The following is a 24,775-nucleotide window of genomic DNA, read 5'->3' as shown; positions in this document are numbered from 1 at the left end:
CGGGGGTGGGGGGGTTGCCTTAAGATCAGTTTGTCATTTCAGAGTAAAAGGGAATGTTGTTGTTTTATTTTTAAAGAAAAAAGGGGCTGGAGTTGTAATGCTTAATTTAATAAAACAAAAACATCTTTCTGAGTAGATATATATGGTGGACAACCAAAGACCATTCTGATATAAATATTCAATATATCACAAGTGACAGCTGCAACCAAATGCTTATTTTTTTTGTCGAGTGTTATTGAGATCAAAAGGTCAAAGGAAAAAATATTGGAGGCTGTCTAGTGTCTCGTGCCAAACCCCGTTTCCGACCCAAAACCACCCCCCACCCGAAGCTCCCCCGCAGCTTATTGTGGGTCCACACTCACAGTGTAACGCCAGAGAGACTGGGCACTGCTCCAGCTGCCATTACCTGGGCAGGCGAGGAGCCTTGTTGGCCTTATTATGCTACTGTACTGTATGATTTATGACTCTGTCTATGTGCATCTGCTACATTAATAAACATTCGGGCACACACTCATAATTTAACCAACACAGTTTTGAATACACGCTATATCATAGCTTCAGTATCATGAGCATCAATGCTGAGGAGCACATTAGTTTAGAGTACATAGTTTCAGCGATTGCCTTTTCGGGCCCAGTACGCTGCTCATCATATAGCACAGTCATTTGTTCAAAGACGGCTGACCTTCAGTTGGTGCTTAAGTGCGTCTAAAAAAAAAAAAAAAGAAAAGAACAGAAAGCTGATTTTGCTCTACTGTTTTATAATACAGTGTTTCAGAGGTTGTCATGGTAACAAAGTCTAGATGCAGACAATGGATGGAGTCACTTTCTTAGTTCTGTTTCCAGACATGCCATGGCAGATATGTCTGAGCCAGACAAGAGGAAACAAAAAAATCATTGCTCTCCCATTGAAACTGCTGTGAACTGAAGGAAAAAAAAAAAGACAGGAGAAAAGCAATGAGATGTCAAGTAGTGCAAACCCAGGGGGACGAGGGGGGATGAGACAGGCATAGTGTTACCGAAGAGGGAGTGTTGACGGCTCGAATGATATAAACAGTCAAACAACTTGCATCTGAATACGAGTTTCAGGCATATTTTAAGCGAGCGATGCCCACAGAGAACTAAATTTGTTGATGTTATGTAAAATGTTGATTATACTGAAAGTTGTTATTTCTTTTCCCTAATCAAGTTGATTATATGCAGAACCTTGATATCTCCCCTTAGGTATAGCCTACATGAGGCAGGTCACAGTCAAACTTGACATAATTAAACCAGCAGGATACAAGTTCAATCACTAATCAAGATGTCCTGACCACTGGGATTTGTCTCACTTCGAAATATGTGTGTGTGTGTGTCCGTGTGTGAAAGAGAGTAGTTCATTTATCATGGAAAACTATTCTGTATGTTTTGCGTGGCTGCTTCTTGTTTCTGTGTATCCATCTAGCTTTATAATTTTTCCCCCTCTCTTTCACCTCATTTTCGAATAAACAACACTGCTCAAAATATTCATATACTGTAATTCCTCAAACACGCCGAAGACATCTGGAGAATAGAGTCGGCTTGTTGACTGAATATGTCCCTGTTTGCAGTTGGGACGGCTTTTGTCTTTGTTCAAAGTGCAGTTCTAATTAACATGTGTACAGTAATACCAGTATTGTTTATATTTCGACTAAGCTTCAGCAGGCATGTGTCTGTGCACATGTTTTAGGGGAGATAGCTGTGTGAAAATGTTTTAAAACCGGACGCTCAATGGGGCATGCACTCACTATTTTTAGGAAAAGTGCGCTTTTAGCTCGATTTCCTGCCGGTTACGCTATTTTACATGCGTCTTTTTCTTTTTTCTGCTCCACTTCTCCTTGTGTTTTCTTTTTTTTATTAAATATTTAAGAATGCTTTAATGTGATATTTGTGTACCATTTTTACCCTTCAGAAGACACGCTGCATTCTATAGCAATGTATGTTTACTACACGACATGTAGCTGCAACAAAAAGGACAATATCACTCAACTTAATAATTCATATAGTGCTCGAATGGGAAGACAATTACAGCCATGAACATCTTTACTACAAATATAGCTTCATATTTCCATTAAGCTGCTGCACTGTATATCAATGAACATCAAAGAAGAGATGACAGTTATGGCATCTGGGCTTGTATTTAGAAATCTCAAGTAATCTTTGTCGGTGTAAGTGCTCTTAATTAAGATTGAATGGTTGAATGCCTTTTTTTGAATGAATGAAATAATGAATGAATGATTTTAAGCTACTGATTTAGTCAATGTGGCATCATTATTTTATTTTTACAAGATAAATAAAATGCCAACCATAAAATGCTAACATTTGTTATGTTACTAGTTGATATACAAACAAACGCTGGACTTTGACCCAGGAGAACAGGGTTCATGTCCCATGTGAAAACAATAGTAAATTTTTTTTCCCCCAAAACTTACTTGTTTATGTAATTTCTGGTAGTCATGTCACCCTTGTAACTACTTCACTTCTGGCATTAACGTGCATTTATTTACTTTTTAAACTGTCTTTTATAATGCCTTATCCAGGGCGTTTTTTTGCCCAAAACCTGGTTTTGAAGCTGAAATTCACCGAAACTGCAGCCTTTTTCAACAACTGCGAATCGTACATGAAATTGTAATGACGTGCGGCTACTTTTATAATTTTTGAGCAGCGAAACACTCATATGTCTCGTTATGGTTATACATTTGAACCATTTGTTGTGTTAAAGCGCCTAAACAACACTGCATGTCTGTCAACCAATGAAACTAGTTTTGACGATCAACATGCTGTGCATAAAAAAAAAAAATCCTTTACTTTACCCACTCTCTGATTTTAGTGTATAGGAAACATTCAGTGCAGTTGAGACGATTGGTATCCTGTAAGGATCAAATGTATTCAGGTCTTTTTTCCCAGATGTCCAACTGTTTACGTATAAAAGATTCAGCGCAACCCAGTTTAGCTTACTTTACAATAAAGAGACATGGTAAAAGCTCCCTTGAAATATTTAGTGTACTTCAGGAGGTCTGCCAGGTGAATAAAAGGTTGATGGATGGATGAAAAAAATATACGTCATAATACATGTACAGATATTACTTTCTTTTCTTTAGAGGTCATGGTACAGTAGTAGTTAGGTCCTTGAGAGGATGTGCCTTCCTAGTGTTGTAGTGTGCTGGTGGTGCTAAACCAAAGATCATAAAGTTCCAATGCTGAATACCCAAAGGTAAAAGTTAGCTCACACATAGATCTACAGGACAAAGTTGACTATTCTCAGTTACACCAGTTTATTCTTTCCATGTCAAACAAACTAATGTTTCAGCTTGGTGACCTTCATCAGAGACTGAAGGAAAATATAAGTCACGACTTCAATTTTCTTTCATGCTCAACTTTGTCCTGAAGATCTGTGTGTGTGCTACCTTTACCTTTGGGCATTAAAAGTTGAAAATTGTGGTACAATACTAGGAGCAAAAGCCAACAAGCCATGTGTCATACGATCCCAAAGGATATCTGGTCTGCAGGCAAGCATATAACACTCCAGACACATGAACACACCCACCATAGAAAGGTTTGAAAATACAGTGTGTTTTTGACTAGCACAGAATCTGGTCATCATAGTGATGAGTTATTGTAAAGTGGAAGTATTCGTTGATAAAATAGATCAATATCTCTGCCGCTATAATTTCAAAATGTGGACTGAAGGTTTGTTGAAATTCTGCACATATGGATATCTGTGCTCGTAGCTTCTCCTATAGCATAGCCACTCTTGTGCACAGCTGGCCAATTGCTACTAATGTAACTTGCATTGTGGGTTTTGCAGGGAGTTGAATTGCTTTAGGCAAGCAGTTGTGTGTGTAGCAATGAGGATGCAGAGCCCAGCATTGGCGTGTGCAAAATGAGTGCCAAATGTCTATTTTGACCTCTTCGTATTAGAGATAGAACGTGGACAAATATGATTGGACGATTATGAAACTCAGACAACTTCTGCCGCTGCCTTAACTTCTGAAAGGCTCCATCAAGCAGAAACTTTGAATGTCTCCCACTGATGGGATGGCATGAAGATGTGACTGAGGAAGCCAATGCTGTTAGTCACACAGTCACAATCGTAAACTCACACTCACACACTCATTTGCAGATTTAAAGTTTTCTAATTAATGAGTCGTGGTTTTAAAGAGACCGAACTAATCCACTGTTATTTACCACACCCCAACAAATTGGCCTTTTAAAAGTTGCTTCAGTTGTCTTCCATTGTGTGACACTAGAAGTGCAGACCTTAACCCTGAGTCGGGCACTCTTCATTAAGGTTAATCAATCAGAGAGTGGGTTATGACTAATGCCCCTCCTGGGCCAGTGTGGGCAGAGCTTTGTCAAACAGCGTAATAGTCACAGCCAACCAGCCCTTGAACTCTGGAATGGGGCAACTAGAGGCAATGCAGTGTTATGTTCAAGACTTTGTTGAACTTCCCTCTGAGACAAAATAGTTGTCGTCAAATATTGAAAAGTCCTGGGAGGCACATTTGACATGGGATGATGTGACATGTGCCCTGTCTCACTGGTTGATGCCCCAAAGTGGGGTCAAACTAATAACCTCACCCTTTCTGGGGCAAACATAAGGTTGCCTTTGGCTCTGGTACACTGTCAAAATCAACGTTCACATTCATCAGCATTGAACTACAGGCTTAAAGCGTGACCTAGAATTGAGAAGAAAAACTTAACTCTTTCATTAGCCTACAGGTAAGATCTGTCTAACTGTTCTGTGCAAATAACTGTTAAACTTCAATAGATCTTTGTAGTAACATTTAGAAATCTGCAAAACCTCTTAATAGACAGATGAGTTAGGAGGTGGCACTGTTTTTTTTTTATCTGAATATTTTTGTTGGGAGTACATTTCACTGCACAGGACATTGACACAAATCAAAGATTACTTTATTTCCACACTATGCTAAGATACATTTACTCTTTTCTTCAAGGAATTCAATATATATTTTTAAAAAGATTTTGACATGCTGCATTGAAAGGCTTCAAATGTCAGTGTCTGCAAATAGGCTTTTCCTTGAACTCTATACCAAATCCCCATTTGCCAGTCACTCTGTTCTGTGAATATCCAGAGGATGGGAAGAAGTAAAAAAAAAATTCTAGTGTAGATTTGTAAAATATCATTTTAGTCTTGCAGCATTGGATATACTGAATATAATGAACCATTTTTGAATGGATGATCTAAAAATGGAAAAGTCACAGTGAGATGCGACAATATATTCAAACATAAGGTTGTCTCTGCATTTTCAGATAAATAATTTATGTTACTTGTATGATAATGCCTTGCTTTGCAAAGCTGTTTTTTGTGATTATCACATGATATAAGGGCTTAGATTGAATAAAGGATAATACCTCACAATAGATGGATGCACACATTTATTAGAAAAGTACCTTGTAATACAGAAAGACAATGATATTTTGGAGAAAAGAGAGATTACAAATAGTTGTTTTTTAAAAAAAAACTTGATCATGACATCACTGTCTGGTTTAATTTTTTTGTATTATTTACTGGTTTAAGACTCGAATTGAATTATGTTTTTTCTGTTGTTTTTCTTTTTTGTTCAGCAATGGAAATGGGCTGGAGGCAGTTTTTGGAAGGTGTGAGTAGTTAAGACTGAGCATCAAAAACAAAACAAAACAAAAACAAAGGATGCCCTTTTTGGTCTCTTACTCATAGACAGTTGAGAAGATCAATTTGAATTTCACCTCTGTGTTTCCACTATAAGACAGATGTGAGAAAACTAGCATTAAGCTGGAAGCAGCTAGCCTTTTTCTCATCTACATGTTGTACCTTCAAGTCCCCCTCCGAGCAAAAATGTTTTATTCTTTTGTTTGTTTCCCCTAAACTGTATGACCTTGACTGTACTGACTTGTATTCGTGCAGTTTGCCACCACAGAAGTGTTGACAGTCCTCTGTTGAAGGGATGTTTGTGAACTTCCCTCAAATCTGAGATTCAAAGGTACAATCACAATTTTGAAAGCCTTAAAAGCACAGGGTGGACGTGTCAGTACAGAGAGCAAAAACACACTCTGTAACAGCAGAGCACCTATTGTTGTTTGTTTCACAACCACTGAAACTGGGTCAGCTGCTGCCAGTTACAAGCTAACCAACAAGCCAAAGGATGCTAACTAAACGCAACCATTCTGTTGTGTTTGCTGGTTGCTTATTTTGGTGCACAACGGAGTCTGGAGGCTCCAACGTTTATGTCTGAATCTCTCCCATGTTTCTTCTAAAAGTGAAAGTAGACCAGGCTCTGAAATTACCAATGCAGATCGCTGCTCTTTCACCTGTCAACCCTAGCGTGAGCAGCGGTGGTGGGCGGAGCTTAGGTCAGATCCAGAATTTCTCAATACAGGAGATTCTATATGCCTACAACAACAAGATCTCCAACCTAAACGACAGAATAGGTTGTTTTTCAATACTGCACATAACGACCCATGTAATTGTTTCGTGGTTCGCGGTACAGAGCGGAACGTTGTAAAAATAGCACACACGTCACTATACATAAGATAAGATAGAACTTTATTAATCCCGAAGGAAATTCTTGTTCCAGATTGCTCCAAGGCCTCCAAAACAATTACAGAAATAATCACAATATAATAATAATATAAGAAAAACAATGAAAGAAATAGTTAACAATACCAATAAGTACTATAAATATAAATATAAACATAACAATAAATATATAAAAATAAAGTGTAGTACATGTATAAATACATGTACGGTTCACTGTTTGATTTTTGATTGCTTTTTTCACTTTCATTAAGAAAAAACATGTTAAACAAAACATGAGTCATTGAGTATTAACTTTAACACCTGTAGAAGTAAAATGTGAAAACATAAGGATTTTATTTTAAAGGAGACCTACAGAACAAAGCAAAGAAACAATACCTTGTTGTTTTACCCCATGCTAATAATTTGCTCCCTGATGTATGGTTATTGCAACACCAAGTTTACAATATATGCTTGAGTTCATTAATATTGCCATAGGTGGGTATTTATACAACACATTATTAAAAATTCAGTTTGTCCACATTCTGCTTTTCCTGCTGTGTCACACAGCTGTAAAAGCTGTAAAGGATTATATGCAACATAAGCTGGAGTTGATAAATGCAATAAAATGTCAACATATACATGCACTGGATTTCAAAGACTGCAAGAAACAAGTTACATAAAGGTTAAACATTAATGCTTAATGTGTTTGGCTTTCATCATGGTATCACTGAGGAACTGTACGGGAACACAAACAATTTAGAAAGTCTGTAAATAATGTGAGTTTACAAGGTCATTCACTATTGGAGATGGTGGTTGTTGAAGGCTGTGTCAGTCAGATAGCTTTTATTTTATGTTGAACCACTATTGACCGACTTTTTCTCAGATATTTTTCTGTTCTATATTCATCTCTTTTTCCCTTTTTGCATTTCTTTTCTGCATTTTCTACCCTTCTATCCCTCCTTCCGATCTTGTTTTTTTAATTTATTTTCTGTAGCCCCAAACTCTCTCTTCCTTCCCCATCTTTTTTTCTTTTTTTCCTCCTTTTTTTATTGCAAAATCTTGTATTTACTGCTTTTTCCTGCCAGCTGCAGCTGAAAAGTAGGTTATGCTTGGTGCTTGCACTCTCTTACCTTACATGTTATTATGCATCATTTGACAGTCTGTCATCCTGCCCCAGGATTAGCCTGGCTGAGGAGAGACCAAACACTGCACCTTTGCTCCGTGCTATTACCCAACACTAGTGGAAATCGTCACGTATGCCACAGAGCCACATCTTAAGCCTGTTCCCCCCAGAGTTATCGGCGAATGTTTAGTTTATTTGCAGATTATATGACACTGAAACGCAACCTTGGTTATGCTGTGTGCCGAAGCTAAGGAAGCTTTTTATTTAATTGGTTTTGTTGAACCTTAGGATGGAAAGACTAAACTGGAAATGCTATTAGGTAAATGTTCCCCAGTGAATAGATGGAAAGGGGATATGATTAAACACTCTTTGCGGAAAATTGCGAGGCACATGTTGTTGTTGTGCTTCATGAATTGGTGACTCTATTCACTGATCCATGGGTATTTCTATCTCTCTGAATTAAACATAACAAGATAAGTTAAAATAAATGGCATTATTACCACAGTATTCACATGGTTGTCAGAGAAGCCTCGGCTGATAAACACGTAGGTGTTTATAGTTTAGTCCTATTGTGCTTTATATAATACTCATATAATCATATGTGCAGTACAAAGGCGTTTTTAGCTTCAGGAGAGATTGGATTCTGAGTGAAAAACAGATAATAAGACTTACTGTACCAATTATTCATATGAAGAAATTACACTACCGGTACCTACCAGCTGCCTTTTATTTCTCATGCCTGAAGATGTTTTCAGATGTTACCTGCGTTATCTTTCACACAGTAGTCAAGGTCACCATACCTTTTTACAAAATAAACCCATCCGGACTCATTTGCTTCTATCTCTTCAAATGAGCTGTTGCTCACTTAGAGAACACCAACTACCTGTATAATTGCAGCTGAAATACCAATATTTACAACCTTTTGCTGCATGTTATATGTTTTATACTACAGGCACAATGCTTTCTGAATCCTCTAGCAGTTTGCAGGGCACACAAAGCTCGAGGCAGTGTTGATTTTCGTGGGTATAGCTAAAGAGTGAAGCATGGTGTTTCCGCTTTAATAGATAGTTTGGATTTATTGAAGTGGGGTTGTATGAGGTGCTTATTCAAATCAGTGTATTACCCACAGTAGACGGCTGTCGGCACACCCCGAGTTTGGAGAAGGAGGCATGAGTGACGACACGGCAGCTAAACAATGTAGTGTTATGGAAGGGGACAGCACCTAAGTGTAGTTTGGACACCTAAAAAAACAGGCCCACATAAAACATATTTACAATATTTTCACCACTTTACTATGCCGTCAGACAGGCTCTGTTTTGGCCTCAGAAGTTCCCCCTCTCTCTCCCCTCTGTTTTGGCCGTTCAGTCTCCCTCTGCAAAAAGTTCTTCTTTATACTCTGGTTCATAAAGGTATCTTATTGTCTCCACAGTGAACAGTATTTTGTTGTTGCTGCCATAATCTCTTTGTTGTCTATTCCATAAACCATAGAGAGTCTGACCAAAACAGCTGATCTGCAGCTTAATACAGCATGCGGCACAGTTGCACTTATACGTTGGGGGAATTGTAAGGTTGAGAAAATGTAATGTGAAAAGAAAAGGGCTGTCTGATGGCAAGTTAAAGCACTGGAAATATTCTAGATATAGTATGCACTTACACTGAAATGGATGTTTCTGGGTGGGCCTGTTTTTAAGTGGCTAAAATACATTCGGCTGCTGCCCACGTCCACAGCAGTATATTGCTTAGCTTCCGTGTCAGTACTCCAGCCTGTCCGAACTGGAGGCGTGCTGACCGCCATCTATTGCAGGTCATACACTGCCTATGGATAAGTAACCTCATATAACCCTACTTATGTAAATCTAAACTTTAACACCATGATGCCACAGCTTGCTGTGAATGACACATTTGGATAGCATAAGCATATTACCCACAGACACAGTCATCTCCCTACTGCAGAGATCATATGAAATAATCTAACATTGTACGGTATGTGGTGGTGGTGGTGAGTGATTTCACATTGTGCTGCAGAGGATGGAAAATCATTTCAAATGTATTATCTCCGAGTCGAGCTACCCCGTGTGTTCGACCTTCTTTCTGCACCTCTGCTTTTGCCTATCTTAGTCATGGTAGCTGGTAGTTGTTGTAGCGATTCAGTCTCATTCACTGCTACAATTTGCATACATCTCAATAAATTTGTAAACAAAGTGAGTATTTGGCTGTTGTTTGCCAACATTTTTAAAACCCAGCAGAAGCATTTAATGTTCTTTTGAGGAAATCTCTCATGAAATGACATGTACGTCTGAGATAGATGTTCATATTTGTAATTATAATTTGTAGCATGAAAAATAAAAGTGATTTAGCTGTGTGTTTTTTATAAGAAGACATTTTTAAGTTTGTCCTCCATTTTCACCTTTAAAGGATTCATCACAAAACACTTTGTCCTTTTTGGGGGAGAGGAATACAGCTTAAAAATGTCTCACTTGATATCAAAGCTCTGTAAACACAGGTCAAAGATGGTCCCAGAAGTTAATGATATATTATACACATGTCTATGTTTTATATATCTGTCACTGAATTAAAACAAGTATAATATTTAAACATAACGAGGCATATTGTCTTGCTTTTATGACTAATTAGCATTAAAGCACTTAACTAGTTCACTGGCTGGTTAACAGGCTCCTGGCATCTATTTTATATGGTCAGCTGATTATGCTGCTGTTTATCTCTTATCAGAAATTATTCCCTGAAGGCAAATGCTGCTGTCTTGTACCACTGAAATACTGTTACAGAATGCACTAAAATCCCTTTACACACTTCATCAAAGCCTGTGATGAAAATTGCATTACAGCTTATCACAGTTTCTCAGTCCTCCATCGGTCATACTGTGGCCCAGACTGGCCTGTGCTACTGTCCTGACCTTGTACGTGTCATTTTGCCCCACAGAACAAGATCATCCTGGACCCTCTGACATTCAGCGAGGCTCGTTTCCGGCCCTCTCTGGAGGAGCGGTTGGAGAGCATCATCAGCGGTGCCGCACTAATGGCTGACTCCTCATGCACACGTGACGACCGCCGCGAACGCATCGTGGCTGAGTGCAACGCCGTCCGACAGGCCCTGCAAGACTTGTTGAGCGAGTACATGAACAATGTAAGTTCTTTGATAATTTGATACTCATTAGCCAACTGCAACTGCACAAATTTACATTTTAGCACCTCATTTGAACACACAAACACTTTATGGAACCAGACACACGTTCTGCTGTTCTCCTTTGACTTTTCTTCTCGCTTTCAACACATTCACTTCCAGATCTTTTTATCCTTTGCTTCAATTCCAGTAATATATTTTCTCTGATGATACTTTCACCTGCCATCATGCATCAGGTGGAACACAAAGCAAAAGCCTTATCGAGAGGCCTTATGCAACCAAATGAATGTCCTTGAATTGCTCTTTGCCGAACCCTTTGGTATTTTGTTCTTATTTTTGTGGAAGGTGCAAAGTAAAAGGTAAGGTGTTGGTGAAATTCAGCTTTTTGAAGTGCTGAGAAGAGATGTCCAAAAATAAGGTGTATTTTTAGCACAACATCACATTGTTGGTAATTTATGATCCCAGTAGTTTCATGATCAGTAAATGCAAAGTACATTAACTTCTTGACATCAAATCAATGACAAAAAAACCAACATACACTCATCACTGTTTTGATGGTTTACATGTAAACATAGTTACAGTTAATTAAATGCAAAAGTATTAATCACATTAGCAAAACAAACGAAAGACAACCAGCAAAAGGTTACACTTTTACATATAAATTGTATTGTACTTGTTATAATATTTCTATTAAAATGGGCATTTGGCTACATGCAGTAGTTTGCATGTTGCGACTCTAAACCTCCTGGGCAACAACAGCATTTTCCTCCTTGGAAATGCCAGTCTGGAACTTTCCTCTCCATTTCCCTCATGCACCACTGTGATTGGCACAGTTGTTTAAAGGTTATGAGACTGGCCAAGACAATGATTAATCATCACACACATCCAATTTATATTCTACTTCAACAGACCCTTTTGTGCATAGTGAGCTGTGAGCTGTGTCCACATAAGCACAAAGAGTAGATGCACTGGATACACTGACTGACCTTGCACACATGACTCAGTTCTTTGCGATTGTGCCATTAAGCCGGAGCCTTAAGATTTCTGAAACCTTCAAGGTCAAATCTGTTACATGTCCAATCTCCTTTCATCATCTTAAAACCAAGTGTTGAAATAATGTCTTCTTTTATTTGCAGAAAAAACTGGTATATGTGCTAACAACACACATTAATCTATCATGTGTCACACACACACATTTTAACTGTATGAAAAACATGATCAGAATCTAAAGGTTGCAACATATAGAACAGCATATTCAAGGCCAGGGTTTTTGACCTTGACTTGTATCTAGGGAAATGTTTTTTTTTTACTAGAGAGGTATTTTTCATTGATCTACTGAACAGGGAGATGTCTGTGCAATACTCTACATTCTGTGATTTAAGCAAAATATTAATCATAGCAGTATTTTGACATACATTAAAACATGTCTGGAGGGGGATTTTAATTAAAAGCAAATAGTGTACAGCCACGCATGTCGGGCACTTTATTCCATTTAATCAGTTAATAGCAGGATGGTCATATCACATAACCTAAGAATAAATTACATACATGATAAGAAAAAACAGCACTCTGTGTTCATTAATACACATATAAAGTAAGGCAAGTTCCTTCTCTTACTGGAAGAACTGACACTAAAGATGTTGACATCATTGCTCGTAGAATGGTAGCTTGGCAGGTTTCGCACATTAATACTGTAGTTGTAAGAATAATAGCAGCAGTCGGGGCAAAAACAGCAATATTGATTGTAATAATATATTTATTTTGTATTTAGGGATACTCTAGCCAAAGATAAGTCTGAATGGTAATGTTGAGTTAACAGTGAGATACCATCAACATGGCAATCTTTCAGGTGCCCTAAACAAAGCCATTCATCACTGAAAAGGCAGAGCATATAACTTCCACAATGGGGGCTGTATTCTTAGATAACCCCCAGTGGGCCTTGAGTGTTGGTGAGTTATTGCCGTGTTCAAAATGACTCTAATGTACCCGTGTGTTCTACTAAACTGGGACTCAGAGTCCACATTGGTCATTGTAGCCTGAGGTAGTGTAGCCATCTGTGGACGAAGAGGCTCAGGAGATGTATTACCTTAGTTATGCTGCCGGTCGTAAACAATCCTCTTAAAATGTTCTCTGAAGAACATGTTATTCCTCTCCTTTCTTTTTAGCTGTTTCATGTTTGTTTTTTTAAAGCATTACCTGTGCCTAAAATGAGAACTTGCACAGTTTTGAAAATGATTTGAAGTGGGCTGTAGGTGTTGTGTCAAGGACTATTGTGAAGGACTGGATTTCTCCTTAAAGGGAGGAGTGCTCCAGTACCCCTGAAATCAGCTCTCAAAAAGGCTCTTTTTCAATCATGAATAACCTAACATAGACTAATTTAACTTGCATTGTTAAATGTATTCTGACTTTTGTCTGGTGAGCAGAATAACATCTTAATGATAATCCTTTGGATTTCCTGCATGTTCAACCTGCTGGAACCGTGCACTAACGGTCGATCCAGCGTGTATCAAGTGTCATTTGTGGCCATTGAGCAATTGGCAAGCCAGCTGTCTATTGATCCCTGCAATATCAGTTCTCCTGCTGGCAAAAGGCCCTATGTAATACTCTATAATCTTCAACCTAATTATGTGTATTTGTTGTGGCATCTGGGCTCATAAAGTAGTCCTGAAACAATGGGGGGCTATTAGATAAGGGTCCTTATTAGATTAGAGATCCTCTCTGGTTGTAATAGAATATTAACAGTGCAACAGCTAGCAGTAATTCTACACTCTGGATGCATGTGTGTGTTTGTGAAGGCTGGGGGATATGACCTTCCTTTATCGGCAAGGCTCTGCTTATTGAGGGTTTTTTTTTGTGTGTGTGTGTTTTGGGTTTTTTTATACCCTGCTGTGTTACATGCTTGTTCTCAAATTTCACAAATGAGGTTGTGATGCTCAGCTTTTAGAATAATTTTAATATTTAGAAAATATGAATGGCATTGCTTTTGTTTAAAAATGTATTTTTCTTTGTTTAATTTGATGATTATAAATGTTTAATATATTTAATAGACATACAGTATCTAGTTTTATGGTAAGTCTGCAAATTCGGTAAAAAAATACACGTTAAAAGAAGAGACTGCTGCAGCTCCGTGATGTGCAACTTCACAAAAGTCAAACTTTTGGTATGACTCTTTCATTCAGAATATTATGTTAAAGCACAGATTTTCTCCTTATAGTCAGAGAAAAAAACTAGACAGGAAAAAACTGAAATCATGTGTGTGCTCATGAACACAGATGCCCTTTCAACTTCTTAAGGCTCGGCAGCTTTTTGCTAAAGTAATTGTGCCTTGCTTCATTAGGCCCATGAGTTGTGTTTTAGAGGCTACAGCTGGGAGATTGCTGACAGCCCCTGGCTGTCCTAGCAAAGAACAGGGAGTAAATCACAGAGACACAAAAAAACAAAATGCTTCCACTTCTCAGCTCAGCATCTCCAATGAGGGTAAATCAACAACCAGGAGTGAATACGGAGGATGTCGTTACCAAGCCTGCTCATAAAGTGTATTATTTAATAAATAATGGAGATGCTTAAAATAGCTGTAAATTTCTGACTAAATGAAGGTTAGTTAAGGCTAACCCTTCTCTGAAGCAGGAGTAGCTACAGCTTTGACCTTACCTTAAGATTTTGCACAATTTTATATTCTGATGCCTTTGATCACTGTGCAGAACAGGGACACGACATGTTTCTGTTATTTCAAAGACATTTGTGTTTACTCCTTGAACTTTCAAGGACTCTTCACTTAAGACATGTAAACAGCCACATGTAATCGATGGTATGCATTTATGTGACCCTAGTTAACAAATCTGCTGGATAAAGTTTTACTGCAATGCAGGCAAATATTCATATTTGCTTATATATGTTATTCTAATCAAATAATATTGTTGTGAACCATATGCATTGCACATTTTAGAGGAGAATAAGACATTGACTAAACTGGCAAGTGACTGGGCAGAAGATATAAATAGTTGTCTCCTCAATGTGAAATGTATATACAGTATGTTTATATATATATATATATATATATATATATATATATATATATATATATATATATATATATATATATATATATATATATATATAAATACACGGTTGCCTATAAAGTTGGAATGAAATATTTTTACCTCTTTCCTTAAAATGATTGTGACAATGTGATTTATTCTTATAAATATATATATATATATCTTCTCAAAACGTCATCAATCAATCTCTTCCAAACATATCACAATGAAAGTTAAACCACAATTAACAAAGGATTGAACACAAAATTATTCCAACTCAATGGGCAACTGTGTACATTTATACATACATATATATATATACATACATTCGATGTTTTCCCCCAGCCGAATGTTAAAAGCCAGCTTGCTGTTCAAGTTCCTCCTGCTGTACAGTGAAAGTCTTTTTGTCCAAAGTTTACTGAAGTAATGTAAACATCCGCTTGCCTTTATGTTTCCTCCTCCTTCATTCAGCAACGCACTCCTCCCCGCATCTCCCTCCCCACACACAAATTTTTATAGGAAGCTTGAACCACAGCACAAGGTTAATCAATGTGGTAGCTGGCAATAAATTAGGTTCAAGTGACAGCAGAATGTCCATACCTGTCTCAGCTGCTGGTGATCTGTGATTGGTGACAGCAGGCCCGGCTCCCTGGCTGGTGCTGAATCATCAGGAGCAGCTGATTTAGTTACGGCAGCTCCGACAGGGCCAATCTATCAATTGATCTGGGGAGTAATGCATTACCAGCTTGGGTCAAGGGAGCCTGGGCAGAATATAGCCATAGCCAGAAACCACGGCAGGTGAAAGGGGGGCACCTCGGCTGGACTGCGAGCAGCAGGGAGAAGGATTTAGGGAGTGTGATAGCGAGCGCACTAATCTCACTGTTAGCTGGATGTGGCACATAAAACTAAACAGGGTTTGTAAGGTAGGATGATCATTAGGGAGAGACTGATGGCCTTCCTGCTCACACAGCTCCTCTGGGGGTTGCCATGTAGAATGCTCAATCAACAATTGGTGTGACCGATAACATAGTGTAAAATGCTATAGTGTGTATGTGTGTGTGTGTGTGTGTGTGTGTGTGTGTGTGTGTGTGCTTGCACTGTCCGCATAAGCTCATATCTTCTTAACGTGCCATTGTCTTAACAGTGAAAATGAGAGCGGATAATAAAAGGGAGACACAGTAAGGGCAGACAAAGCTTTTGAGCGGTGGGTATTGGCAGGTGCAGGGAAGAGAATGTGTTGGCAGTGATCAATAGTGAAACCCTGGGCTAGAGGACATTATACACTTCTATATAATATAAATGCTGTTTAGATGTCTGAGTGCAGTGAAAGCCCCTCCCGCAACAGTTGGTTATGGGTATTTTACACTTTTTTTTTAACTCAACGAAAACGGACAGTCTGGCTGCCGTGACCACTTTCCCACTTCTGCGGCTGTGTTCGCTGATGGATTGCACAATAGCTGAATTGCAGCAATTGAGCGGTGGTTTACTTTGCCACACTTTTCAAGATACGATCTACTGTTGGTACGAAAGAAAGTTTTGGAGAATTGGAAATATCAATGAGACACTTTTATTACGGTTTCATTTTTTGTTTTGTTTTGGCACAAGTCAGGATAAAATCTGCATGTATGAACACTTAATGAATCGGGCCCTGCGGCTGCGTAAAAACCCTCTTCCCATCTGAGACAAGATGGTCTCAGATGGGAAACGTCTGTCTGGCGAGATAAACCACAAAAAAAGTCAGCAGTTGCCCATACTGTCTCTCCTCATTGTCTCAAAACCTCCAAACAATCAATTTGTATCTAACAAAACCCAACCAAGGTACCAGCGAGAAAACACAGAACAAGGCCGCTGCAGTTTTTTTTTTGAGACATTCTCGTGTTTACAGTGCAACATGGTCTTAGTGTCACTAAAGTCTGGATTTGAATAGCAGAGCTGAACAAAATCAGAGCTGATCAGTACTTCCTCCCTCCGTCGCCTGGCTCCTCTGATGTGCTCCACTGTCCATCACCCTGAGCGAGCTGAAGGGCACAGCTGTAACAGATGCAAGGAGGCTGAATTTACCTTGACAGGGTTTTCTAAGGCTAATTGGCTGTGTGGGGGCATCAGAAATGACAGCACTGATGGCTTCTGTCACAGGGGACCAGGTAAGACTATAGGTCACAATTTCAATCCATGACTTTTATGTTTGTGTCTCGGCTGTTGCTTGTGTGATTAACAAGTGATAAGTAAGAAACAAAATATTTCAGTTTAAAATATCTCTACTAAAAATACATGAACAGTAGCTTAATGGTATAATTGTAGCCTTGAGAGAGTGCATTGTTAGAATAGAGTTAGCCCTGAATTACTGGGATAACAATGTGTCTAGAGTGATCGCAGATACAGATAATGCTCATCAAGGGTGTTTTAAAAAAGTCAGTCTACTGTGTCCCTTTATGTGGCCAGTCTAACACAATTGTAGCTGTAAACAGCATTTGGGTGAAGACTGTAGGGAACAGGGCCACTTTTCCATCTGTTTTTTTTTCTTTCACCAACCCTGGCCAGCTCATTACATGGCCCTTCTGCCCGATTTTTTCGTGTTGTTCTCCTTGGTTTCCAAGAATCTCTACAATCCAATGTCTGTGTCTCTGATAAGGCCCTTGCCCCTGAAAAAACGAACACATGGTCTCACCTCACCACTCAAAGGTCTGTGGAGTTACAGGCTTACACACAAAGTAAGGGAGAGAAAAGAATGTTTCTTTGCTTTCAGTCCGTGTTTCTTTTTCACTCACATTCTTCTACTTCTTTTTCCTGTGTGTGTGAACTTTATCTATACTTCTTCTTACTACTACTTCTTCTTCCCCAAGCCCAAATATTAAAACATGTTATTTTAGAAAGTGTGCCATGAAACGATTAATTTTGCTTCGTATCCACAGCAATTAACATTGACACCATTTATCCCATGTAAGTCGACCCCTAATTCCCCAAATCCACTGTGTTTGAACCAATCCAACAGCATCCAAAGTTGCAGGACAGATTCATGAAGAACTACTGTTACCTTCCTTAGGACCAGTTGGCACCAGTAACACTGTTGAAATTGATAATATCGAGAGAGAGCTCATTATGTTTAGGACTTGACACACAAAGTTAACAATTTGAGACTTTGGTCTTGCCTGTCTTGACTTTGGACTTGGGTGCAAAATCTGGTGTACATTGTTAAACAATGACTTGGTCCAACCTTTGATGCAATATTTTCCACCTTAACATCACATTACAAAGCAGTGTGCAATGGTGTACAAAATAAATCCTACTGTTTAAAAGTGTTTCACAGAGATATCTCCCTCAACACCAAACTATTCTTTATAGTTGACACCGTAGGGCAAACATTTGACAATAATTAAGAGTACACAAATATACAATGTTAGTTTGCGCTGCTGGAGATAAAAGAGCTTCAGAGAACAGAACAGCAGGGTTTGAAGTATAACTGATGTACAGTATACAGCAAACCACTGTGGATGTGTGCAGTGAGGATCCACTTTGCTGTGAAATGATACCCACTAGCACCTGAAGCTACAATGCTGGCCTGCCATTATGTGTGCATGCCCACTACTTTGTTGCCTGCTGTGTCTGCATGCTCTCCCTCTCTGTTTCTCCTCCTTGCTTGATGCCTGCACTCTCTCTCTCTCTCTAACAAATCTTTTTTTAGCTTTCCTTTTTATTTTCAGTCAGGTGGCTACATGAGTGTTGTTTAAATGCACAACAAACATTGAGCGAAATTCCCATCAATAATTTCTGCGTTCCCCTTAATTTGACTTTCTCGCAAGTAGACCCTTGCGGCTTCTTTATTATAGCACGAGAAGCGCATGATTTCCTTGTTACAGCCATGCAAATGTTGCCACACGGTAGCAATTTGGAATCGGTTTTAATGTCAGAGTTAATCAAAATCTTCCTTTAATGATTAGTTGCAGTACCCCCTCTCCCTTCTTAGTTATCCCCTTTGTTTATTTCTCTCTTTTTTCCAATTGTCCTCACATCATGGTCCCTCCAGACTCAGCACTTACACCCCGTTAAGTGTCCCAGGCCCAGCAATAAATCATTGGTTCCCCACAGCGTCCCACGCCCTCCCTCCCATCTGTCAACACCTAATGCGCCACACGACAAGCTGCAATCCACTGTGCACCAACAAACCACTCACTTTGAACAGCGTAGCTTTCTCAGCCATTGAAGGCTGGCTCAAAGACATAGCCCCTGAAGGGGATTGACCACAAGGCCCAGGTAAAAACTGTAAGTCTATTTAAGGCTCTCTGGAGACTCAAAGGACTCCTTTATTCCCACCACTTCAGTCTGAGAGCGAGTTGGAGGCAACTGAAACAACTGACCCACAGTGAATGTCCTCTACTGAGATAGCAAGGCCACCTGCCTGTGAATGGACCAAAGCTCAAAGAGACTCCCTGCTATGAAACATTCGCCAAACAGCCCATAAGGCTTAAAATGTTCTCTCTTCTTACTCTACAACTGTGCTCAGCCCCAGTTCCATTCACGCATGGGCCATTCATGTAGTCTACGGTTGAAGGTTTAATTAATGCCAATTATTGTAGCATGTTACTTGCTTGTACAACAATACAGAAACCTACAGGTCCCACTTAGGAATTTGCTCCAGTCTGACTTTTTTCAGTTTCAGTCCACTGGAATAAATAATTCAAGGATATTCAGAATTATTTGTGATCTTTCCATTTCTCAAAGTTTTTTTTTTACTATTTGATGGTTTATCAGTGCTCTTAAAAAGTCAAGTAAAGTTTATTTGTACAGAACCTTTTAAGAAGACAATTAAAGGTCCTATACATAAGGCCCCATTAAGGTCAAGATGTGTCTCTTAAGGATTTTTGCAATGCTGACTCAGTAGAGTTATTCAGTTCTTGTTGATTTTTTGTCATGCATTTACATGTTGCAAACCTCCCACTCCACTCGATCCCATGGGTCATCTCTTCGTCTGAGCCTCAGATTTAGTGAAGAAGTTATTGCCATTTTTACAGTCACTTTTGAAATGATCCTGAATGAAATATTTATATGAGAAATGCTATTACCTATGAAGGTATCAGCAGTGATGCTTAAATACACTGTCTCCTGCACTTTATAGGTCTTACAGTATTTTTGTGCTATTCATTCTGCTCTAAAAAGAAAAGAGGCCATATTGAGCATGAATAGAGACGAACGAGGACAGAGAATGAGAGAGAAACAAAGCCCTCTTTCGAGGACTACTTTGGAGATAAATACCAGAAAGGTCACTCTTTATGAAAATGTAATTATAAGAAAAAAATCCTTTAACAACCAAGATTGTGACAAGTGGTTGGCTATTTGTCTGAATTTAATGAGGACATCTAGTTACCCAACATGCTCATCATTCAGAAGAGGATGTGTCCTAAGTAGCCTTAGCTTCCTGTTTTGAGTTGGTATGAGCCGTAACTGACATGGTCTTCTACTGCTGAATACAGACACTTCACACCTCTGTGTGGCATTTCTTTTTGTCTTGAAGATCTCTTTTTAATGTGTCTCTGACCTCTGTGTTTTACTTATTTTTACACACAAACCTGCCACCGACTGCCAAATGAACTGATTTATTTTTAGTTTGTTTCATTTCGCCCTTAAATGTCTAATTTCTGTCATGATATGTGCGCAGTACTGTACTATGAGCAACCATGATCAAAGTTTGTAGTGCAGGCAGTGCACAGGTTGTTATCACATATAACAACAATGGGATTTGTTACTTACCTTGATGATTAATGAGGTTTGAGCTTGCTCAAACTGCAACAAGCACCTGCTGCCTGCAGCTCATTGAACTAAGTCGTTGTGGCTGCAACTTCAACATTTTTCCATTACAAAAATACAATCTGAATATCTGAAGGAGAATAACTTCTAGATCTTATTTACTTTAATAATCATCACAGAATACCATATTAAACCCTGTGACTAAGGCTAAACATAATTTTAATAGCTTCATAATAATAATAGCCTTCCAGGAGTTCATCAATGAAACTTTAAATATCAAGCAGCCAAATAAATTGTTAACTTTGTTTGACTGGCACCTTAACAGCGGCAGACACCCTTAATAATCACTTAATATCAAGCTGGTGCCTGATTGTTGATGGGGATTAGTGGGTACTTGGTCGTTATTACCAGCTGCTCCGCCCACTAATCTCTGTGGTAGGGAAACAATGCAATGGCAACATTAATGATATCAATAAAGCAGTATTTTTAATACAACTGGAACATTTGCAGTTAACACTGCTCTCTTTGAATTCTGCCAAGACCTATGCTGAGACAGAAACAGTGGCATGCATCTAATCAGAGGTGGAAATAAAAGAGAGGCAAACATGCACAGGGTTAGAGTAGTGTCGAGTTTAGGGTTCATTTTTGCCATCCAAGTCATACTAAACTGGCATGTTAACCTACCAGAGGTTCACTTGGGATGAACCTGGGCCATCTAAATGAGCATAGAGGCATTTTGGCTGACCACAAAGGCACTTGAGAACCACTTGAGCCAACCAGAGAAGCAGCTCGGGTGAACATTAGGTCACTTGAGGAGCACTCAGGCCAACCGGTCAAGCATTGGAAGGCACTTGTACTGACCAGAGAGGCACTCGGGCCAACCGCTCTGGCACTTAGGCTGTCCTGATTCTCTTCAAATTTGTCAGTGTATTTGGTATTTTTCACCCCCAAAAATGTGTATATATATATATATATATATATATATATATACACACCACTGGACTGACATATTGAGTGATGGAGGGTTGGTTTTTTTTTGATGAGAGAAGGACCTACTGTACCCTTTAGCACCCTTAATGTTTGTCAAAATCTTGCCAAAAGGAAATCTCAAAGCCAGGATAATCAAGATCTGCAAGAAAAACCCCATTGACCTGAAGGTCAGTTGGACTAAATCATTAGGTCTGATAATGTCCAATAATATTGTTGCTTGGATGCTCACACTGTCGTACATAGTTTTATATCTCCTGAAGCCTTAGAAGTGATCTGTGTAACACCTCCTCATGCATCTGAAAACAACACGCCCCAAGACACGGCTCTAGTTTGCTCTTTGTGCTTACCAATTGCGCAAGTGGTAGCTACAATATCAGCTAGAGAATGCTGCCTGCTATACTTTCCATATTCCAATTATGCTTTGCAGTGGTTGGAGAAGAAACAGAATCCTCTGTAGGCGGATGCAAGCAACTATCACATCGCTGTCTGAACGCCCTCATGTCACCATCTCCGATTGAGGTGATCGGATAAATGAGACTTTAATTGGGTTTTTAGGCTAAGTCATATTAGGAGATGAGATAGAATTATCCAGGAACATATTAATGTAATAAAAAGCTCTCAGATCTGGCAGCTCTATTGCATTAGAAAGCTGCCAGCCCTTCTCTTCTCCCCTCCCTCCAATGCCAATCCCCCTCAAGGGCTTGCTGCTTTGAGCAGCGCTAACATGATTGACATTGATAGCTGGATCAAACTATAGAATCAACCCTAATATCATTAAGTGAGCAGACATGGAAGCAAAGACCTGGGCTCTAACTGTATTAGCTGCTACATATGTTAGGGTTATCGATGCAGGAGGCTAAATGCATTGGGAAATCAAGCATGCAAGCCACAATTTGCCTGTGCATGTGTGACCTTTGTGAGATGCTGAGTATGTGTGCAAATGCACGTGTATGTGCACATGTGGGCTAATGTACTGTAGACGAGTTTTGTTGGTGTTGGCTCGTTTTTTTCTACATAAACCAGGCATTATTGTCAGACCCTACGTTCTGTTGCTGAAAGACATTTCCTCATTTTACGCAAATAAGCCGAGACTTGCTCATGTTCCTCTATCTGTCAACAGCTGTTTCTGAGGAAAGCAGGATTAGTTTTTTATCTGGTTAAATAAAGGTTAAAAAAAAAAAAAAAAAAAAAAAAGTTATACACAGTTTCCACATGTAGCAGTGAGCAGTAATGCGTTCTATTCCAATAACTGGACATTATTCCAGCAACCAGGGTACTATTTCTACTTATACTGCCAAATGCTTTGGTATTAGTGAGCACAACTGATGAAATTCTAGTCATCCTCCACCACTCGCACACATACTCCTGTTTGTTTCAGAAAACTAGCAGTTCAAGGATCAACCTGTCAACCACACCATCCAAATTCCAAAGCATTTTTTTTTTTTTTTTTTCAAGATTTTAACACTTTGAGTCTGCATTCAATAAAACAGAATGTGCAATGTCTAGAAACATTATTTTTACTTTAGGAGTCATTGTGGAGTAGTGATTTGATTGTTTCATAAACACTGACTCTGCTCGTCACCCACAGTAATCTAGTTTGCAAAGGACACTGTCTGAACGGTGAGTCATCTGTTGAAACAACGTTTAAAAAATGAAATGAATTCCCACTATGTTTGTGATTTAGCTGAACATATTGTTCTATGTAACTAACAGCTTTATTTCCCAGTGAAGGCGTCCCACAGTTCACCACATTGCTTCTGCTTTGCGGTATGCTGATCAAATACATTTTCTCTTTGCCGCTCTGTCAGGGCTTAAAAACAAAAAATTCTGCAAGCATTATTAATTTGTGGGAAAATTGCATTGTATGATGAAACCACTGAAAAGTCTAAGTCTATTTAAAACGGTCTCCTAATGGATCCTTTTTTTCTTTTTCATGCTTTCAAGTAGGTGGGAATTACAGCAAAATTGTATCATTAAAAGCACATTTCATTTGTCATTGTTTACATGTCAGACAGGCTGTCATTGTGGAGCTCTTCAGTGCCCTCTTTAGATATACAATTAGCATTCTAAAATGTTTTGGGATGGTAAATTACAAAGTAAACTTTCAAAGGGCAGCATTCCATCTCCACTTTTCACTGTTTTTATCCGTGTTTCTTCATCCCCTAACTCCACTACTGTAAGGTAAATAGAAGTTGTAAAGCACTGTGAGTTTAAATGAACTTCTTGCAAAGTTGTTGACTTTCCAAGCAGAAAAAAAGCTAATTCACAGGAAAGCACTGGCACATTGTTGTTTTTTTTGTTTGTTTTGCATAGCCTCCATTATTCCTCTCTATCTTTTCTATCTTCCTTTAGACCCATCTGTCTTTTCAGTCACATCCCTTTACCCTCACTCTCAGCCCTCCCCTCTGTGATTGAGCAGTTGTGTAAAATGTAGTTGTGCCCCAATACAAAGCGTTGCCCTGTCTCATGTGGACCAGCCAGACGTTTATATCGAGTTTCTGTTCTACTTCTTTTGATGATGTGTACAAGTCTGCCTCCAAATTCCACATTGATTTTACTACTATCTTTCTTCTATCTTTTAAGCTTTCTTATGGGCAAGTCCAAAGCAAAGGGAGCCTCTGAAACAACGGTTAGAAGAGATTTTTGCAAGAATGCACAAGTGTTTCTCTCTTAGTTTTTTTGCTCTCACAACGAGCAGCTTGAGCCAGTGGTTTTAGCTGCTTGCACCCAATCATTACTGTCTGGACCACAACAGCTTGGATCAATTACACTGGTCTGGAGTGGGGTATGTGTAATCCATGTGAATGAATGAGAGAAGAGCGAGACAAGAGAAACAATGGGATGCGATAGACTGCAGGTAGAGCAGGATGATATGTGAACTGAGATGAAATGTATGGTAAAATAAATGGCCTGTGAGAAAGGTCAAAATACAAAGGCAGAGGAAGGAATGTATTCACCGAGTGGAAATGAGTGGGTGGTGTGGCATGGCAACCATTAATTGCAGTGCTGTGAAAAGTAGCGTGTTCATTTGCGATTGATTTTAAATATTTAATGCATAAAAAATGTGGGAGTTGATGCAAAATAACAGTTCCGGGCTTTTGCGTGGGTTTTATAGGTTAAATAAAAGTATTAGAAACATTATTATTATATTATGAAACTTACTTTTGGGAAGAAAATATTGGCTTTGCCATTTTCAAAGGGGTCCTA

The 24,775-nt window shown here is 39.0% G+C and overlaps 1 protein-coding gene across 2 annotated transcripts in view; it reads left to right on the top strand.

Moving 5' to 3' along the window:
• Positions 1-24,775, top strand: part of ctnna2 (catenin (cadherin-associated protein), alpha 2) — a 352,125-nt gene that overhangs the window by 87,096 nt on the left and 240,254 nt on the right. For both annotated transcript variants that reach the window (XM_059337500.1, XM_059337510.1), the window contains one exon: positions 10,599-10,802. In XM_059337500.1, coding sequence (XP_059193483.1) covers positions 10,599-10,802 — 204 coding nt within the window. The remainder of the gene's footprint in view (positions 1-10,598; positions 10,803-24,775) is intronic.

The sequence above is a fragment of the Centropristis striata genome, chromosome 1 (genome assembly GCF_030273125.1).
Source record: "Centropristis striata isolate RG_2023a ecotype Rhode Island chromosome 1, C.striata_1.0, whole genome shotgun sequence".
NCBI classification, from domain to species: domain Eukaryota; kingdom Metazoa; phylum Chordata; class Actinopteri; order Perciformes; family Serranidae; genus Centropristis; species Centropristis striata.
The sequence above is the reverse complement of the archived record's forward strand: the minus strand, read 5'-3'. Positions and strand labels throughout refer to the sequence as shown.